Source organism: Notechis scutatus, chromosome 2 (assembly GCF_049901735.1).
Source record: "Notechis scutatus isolate UNSWTSFEM ecotype Mainland chromosome 2, rNotScu1.2, whole genome shotgun sequence".
In the NCBI taxonomy this organism is placed as follows: domain Eukaryota; kingdom Metazoa; phylum Chordata; class Lepidosauria; order Squamata; family Elapidae; genus Notechis; species Notechis scutatus.
This window is the reverse complement of record NC_142010.1, coordinates 76,698,313-76,704,312: the sequence shown is the minus strand read 5'-3', so window position 1 is coordinate 76,704,312 and position 6,000 is coordinate 76,698,313. Positions and strand designations below refer to the sequence as shown.

The window sequence follows — 6,000 nt, the reverse complement described above, 5'->3', positions numbered from 1 at the left end:
TCAAAAGGAATCCTTTATTGAGATGAGACAATTCACGTAGGAGTTCAAAGCAGCGTCTGAGGTCCCTCAGGCATACAGGGATAGATAAGGGAGTTTAGAACCCCTCCCCTTATCTCGATGTGTATTTAGAGAAACAAAAGCCAGTATGTTAATTCCCCTCCCACCCCTTCTGTAGGAACGATCTTTCTCACAGTTTCCCAGGACATACCCAATTTCCCCCCACCCCCTTTTTAGAACAAACTTTTTCCAGAGATTCCCCGGATACATCTCACTGTGGAATTTTGATGATCTTCTCATCTCCTGGCTATGCCTCTCGGAGGTGATAGGTTCTGGCCACCTGGCTTTTCTCCCTCCATTGTATCATGTGTGGGTTATACAAATTCGATATAAGGTTAAATATATTCAGGTTACAGCCTCCCCCACTTTTTCTTCTTCCACTAAAGAAATGACAGATGCACGGATCTGACACTAACACTGATGATATTACCTAGTTTGGTAATGAAAATCTGCAAGAAAATAACCAAGCTCATCGAGCAACAAGAATCCCACATATCCTGAGCAACAGATATTCTCTTCTATAGACCTAAGTGTATGAATATTTGCCCTTTGTCTTTCTTTTTGACAATCTGCAATACCCATTTAATGCTAAGCAAACCTGCACACTAGCCAGCTTCTGTTGTTCCTAGTCCTTCCCAGCAGCTCTCTCACTCTCTCTCTCTCTCTCTCATTTTGCTTTATTCTAGAGAGTGTTAACATCTCTTCTCACTGTGCCAGTTACACTCAGTCAGGAAGCAGCAATCTGGAAATAGACAGAAAAGACAACCAGGAGGATATTTATTGATCTGCTTATTGTTTTGGATGCTGCTTTCTTCTCTTCCCATTGTGCAGAGAAAAGAAGACATCTCTTGAACAAGTGGAAGAGGAAGAGTACACACGTAGGCAGGGAGAGCATAGCAACCAGGCTCTACCATGCAGAAGAGCCAGGAGCATCATGCTCAAAAGGTAAGAGGCTGCAATTTGTATTGGAAGCACTTCATGGGATGCCACAGAGGCGGAACAGAGAGGACCTGCAGCAGGTGGTTCTTTTTACCAGAGGGGCTGAGATACAGCATAGCAGCCTTAGGTAAGTGTGGCAAGGGGTCTATTGTGTGTAACCAGATTCCCCAAGGATTTATCTGTATCGCCCTTGGGAGGAGTAGAGCTTTCTCTCCTCCTAGACTGACGGCAGGACATGAGATGGGTGGGTAGCTCTCACGACGAAACCTTCGGTCTCACCCTTTATAATTAGCAAGTTCCCTCATCGCCTGCATTCCACAGGGAGTCAGCTGCACCCAACCCAAGAGGCAGCTGTTTTTTTTCTAAAAGGCAGCAGGTGCTTCCACTGGGGTGACTCATGTGGGTAATTAGGTGGGCGGGAGGGCAAGACTGGAAGTCAGTGGGTTTTGGGGTGAGGTTCAGAGATTGTTTGCAACAGTTACTGTCCCTTTGCTCCACTTTATTCAACATGTGACAGGTGTGACTGAACACCGTGTTACAGAATAAGGGAGAGAGATGGAAGGGATTGTGATGTTGCATTCAGTCTGCCTTGCTGCACTTGGGAAGTGCTGGCGCAATCACTGGGGCTAGTCTATGGGTCTCTTTCCATATCCCGCCCCTCCCCCTCAACCCACCCTGAAAGTCCTGTGTTACCTGGTGGGCATTTTCCTTCCTTTGGGGGGGGGGGGCATTGAGTTTTGTTATCTAGAGATGTCTTTCCTGTTTTCTAGCCCTTGCCCTCCCCCCAAAAATCCTTAAAAGTTCTGAGTCCACTAAGAACCAACCTACAACATTGTGTTGGCTGGTTCTTGGTGGATTCAGAACTTTTAAGGATTTTTTTGTTGGCTGAAGATTCCAACTCATTACAAAAACTCTGCTTTTCTATGCTGGACAAATAGAAATTGGCTCTGTCCATTTCCAAAAATAATACAGACTTCCTGATATATATTGTTCAAACTTCTCTTTTGTAGTTAAATAGATTCTAGATCTTTCCAAGTTACTGCCACTACCTTAAGCCCTCTGAGAGGATTTATGCAATGAGAACATGTTTGGCTATGGATGAATGTGATTTATGAAGGTTGCAATAGGGTTGCTTTTCCTGGGCACTATATTTCATACCTAGTTTGCCTACAGGGCAAACATTTTGTATAGAGCAGAGAAGGAAAAAGAGGAGAACATTGTTTAGAGCAGGGATCTCCAAACTTGGCAACTTTGAGACTTGTGGACTTCAACTCCCATAATTCCCCAGCCAGCCTGAAGAATTCTGGAAGTTGAAGTCCACAAGTCTCAAAGTTGCCAAGTTTGGAGACCTCTGGTTTAGAGTTTTTAAAAAAGTGAACAAAAGTACTCAGAATAATTAAATAACAGGCTGAAGCAGTCAGTATCTATTATTGGTTCAATCGGATTCTATTTGAATCAAGCTTGGTTTCACTTGATTTGTTACCTACAGATATAGAAATATGGACAGAAGACTTTGACTTCTATTGTTCCAGATTGTTTTCCATTAATTAATTGCCTCCTTGGAATTCTGGAGGGACAGAATATTTTTCCTACAGATTTCTGTACAAAAATTGGCCAGTGCAGATTTCACAATGTTATAAATTCATATATTGCACCAAGAGAAATTCCTTGTGTGTCCAATCACACTTGGCTAATAAAAGAATTCTAATTCTAATATATCCACTTGATCTTTGAATTTTATCCCCTTATTGTCTCTTGTGAACTTCAGAAGAAATCCAAATGCACAATCCAAAGGCTTACAGTACATATGTTGATGATCATTCATTCAATTTTTAGATCATTTCTTGATTGATTCTTGCCTTTTGGACAAAGAATATAGGTATCAAAAGTCTCTCTTTTTCTCCCTGACAAAGCCAAGCCAAGCTTTATTAAACTTTTGATAAAACAGTAAGGCTTTTTTGTTTTTCAGTGACTCTCAAGATGGTAATCTCTTTGACAGGTCTCTTTGACAGGTGTCTTTTGAGAGCAGTAAAAGGAATATCTTGTTTCTGGGTAAGCAAACGTGGAATATAAATAATCACAGCCATTCCTCAAAGACAGTATTTTGCTAGTATAATATGATGGGAAAATCCACGGCCCCGATTTTGAAAAAAATCCCGATTTTGAAAAAAATCAGCTGGCCATGATCCATCTGATTTGTAAGCTATTAAGCAAGGTGAATTTTCCATGCTTTGGTGATAAGCATGGGTGACATAGATACAGGCATCAAATACCCTAAAGTTCCTCTTAAGTATCACCCAAAGGCAAACAGGAAAAACCCAATAATGAGGACAAAAGAAAACAAAATGGTATAGAACAGGCTTCTGTAAGTGTGCATGTGTGCCAATTTAGTAATTACTGTCTTATAAATAGAAATACAATCATGCATATTGTCATTTTGGAAAGACAATGTTTGGGTAGCCTGTGTGCCTGTGTGCCTGTTCAATCTGTTATCCAGATGGTACTACTGACAGGCAGCTTAAGGCCCCAGATCTCACCTTCTTGAGGATCTTTCCATTTAAAACAGAAATGAACCCATTTCATCTAAAACACAGGTATCAAACCCACCCTTGAGTTTGATTCGGCCCACAGGATTCTTAGATCTGGCCTGCGGGGCCAACCTGGAAACAGCAAAGGACTGGCCCACTGTGCCTCTACCAGCAAAAACGCAGCCCTCCCGAGCTCCTTTTTCGCTGGCAGAGGGTTGCAGGAAGCCATTGCAGCTGAAAACGCAGCCCTGGAGCCCATTTTTGCTGACAGAGCACTTGGGCCATCACAGGTGTCCCCAACACAAGTGATGTCGAGCTGGCCATGCCCACCATGGCTCCTGAGGTAAAACACAACCCTGATTCGGCCCTCAGTGAAATTGAGTTTTGACACCCCTGAGCTAGGATATGCCTTCAAATAAGGTATTCTTCTCTTTAACAGTAAGACCCACTATTCTTTTTAAATCCTCTTCCAGCAAAGTGGCTTGAGGAAATAATTGATGTGATCTCATTTCCCCATGAATGTAAGTCTTGTTCTCTCCTTAGCAGTGGGTGATAATGCAGAATGTGGACAGGATAACTACAAATGGCAGGAAATTGTACAGGCAGCAACTTTTGATTTATTTCACTTCTAATTGAAAATTTCATTATAATGTACAGAATAGGCTGTTCTGATTCCAACATTATGCAAATAATTATTAATAATTTCCAAACACAAATAAAATCTTGGCACATAACATACCAGATTTTACTGGGGTTGAACAGAAGAAATTGTGGATAATTATTATCTGGGGAAGACAAAGAACACGAAGATCACAAAGTATCAAGATCTGAAAATCAATGTTGATTTATTTATGCCATCAATGTTGATGGCATAAACCAGCCACAGTGGTCCCTCTAGAGATCCATACATATACAATGCTGATGGATTATGATAAGAACTTGATGTGTGCAAAGGCAACATCAGCTAAAGAATTGGCAGCTATGATTTCATGTTGAAGTGATGCTTCAGTTGTTTTGGAATTGCACCCATGTCCCCTATTAAGCAAAGTTTGAACCAGTAGTAATAGGTAATCCCAAAACAACTGACAACAAACTTGAACATCAACGGCATTGATAAAATTACCATTGGTCAATTGCAAAAGACAGGATTAGTTAGAACAGCTTGCAATGATGCCATCAAGCATCATCATTTGCCAATCCAAAGTCCTTGGAAAGGACTAAATAGGTGGATAAAAATACCAGATCCAGTCTAAACATCTGGTTGACTGTACAACAAACCATAATAATAAGGAAAGACTTTTGATTTGAAAAAGACAGCTTATATTGATTTTTCCAGTATACCTTGTGATTCAGTTGTACCATAGATTTCCCCCCCTTAGCATGAGAAAATGTTTTTACTAATAGATCCAGGTGCTACCAATCCAAATGCCCTGTACAACGTTTCCCTCCTTCCCTCTTTATACTTTTGCTTTTGTTGAAAAGGTAAACAATGGGATAAAGCAGGGGTCCCCAATCACTGGGCCGCGGACCGGTACCGGTCTGTGGAACATTTCCTACCGGGCCGCCGGTTTGCTGGGCGCCGCCATCTTGTTTGATGAGAAAGTGCTTCCGGGTGAGCTTTTCCGGTTGGAAAGCGGCGTTTGGGTCCTGAAGGAATCCTCGCGCCTTAGTTTCATCGAAGTGGGGGGCTTCAAACGAAACTAAGGCGTGAGGATTCTTTCAGCACCCAAGGCAAGGTGAGCCGAGCGACTGTCCCGAAGCCGTCCCGAAGCGAAGCCCATCGACAAAGGTACAAAGGAGGAGTTGAAGGTGGCGGGGAGAAGCGGGGGAAGGCTGGCTGGCCGGTCGCTCGGCTCACCTTGCCTTGTCATGCGTGCTGATGCCGGTACCGGGCCGTGGATCATTTTGTGATGCCGGTACCGGGCTGTGGCACAAAAAAGGTTGGGGGCCACTGGGATAAAGGATGCAAGGCAGTGACATCTGGACAGCCTGTAAAAAAATTCCACAAAGGAATGGTGATGGAATAAGAAAAGTCTAGTCTGGAAGCACCATCTGTTCTGAGAGTAGTACAGAAGGAATAACCATTATTAGCAAAATAAAGACATGTCAATTAAGAATCGACTCATGCATTTTAGCTATTCAATTTATTTATTTATGTGTTTATTTTTTATTTATTTATTTATTTTAAATGAAAGGCATTTACCTGATATTTATGAGAAGAATGCAACTCCAGTCCTGAGGTGGGAATATCTAAGGAGCAAGTTTTCCTCCCAATATACAATAATGCTATATTCAAGACATTTATTAAAGTTGATCTCAAGAAAGTTAGATAATCATGTTTACAAAATATATTCCCCATGCAGTGGAAACAATATATATAATTTGATAATGGTAAAGTAAATCTTGCTACATTAAGGTTTTGGAAATTTTATGGGTCTTGACATAAAATTATTTGCAATACATCTTTAATAGGTAT

General features: G+C 41.6%; 1 protein-coding gene across 1 annotated transcript in view; it reads left to right on the top strand.

Annotated features, from left to right (window-relative positions):
- The first annotated feature begins 798 nt into the window (after nt 1–798).
- The window catches only part of SLC6A7 (solute carrier family 6 member 7), a 46,062-nt gene continuing 40,860 nt past the window's right edge, over nt 799–6,000 (top strand). Inside the window, exon 1 of the mRNA XM_026685098.2 lies at nt 799–1,002. Within this exon, the coding sequence (XP_026540883.1) occupies nt 970–1,002 (33 nt within the window). The 5' untranslated portion in view covers nt 799–969. The remainder of the gene's footprint in view (nt 1,003–6,000) is intronic.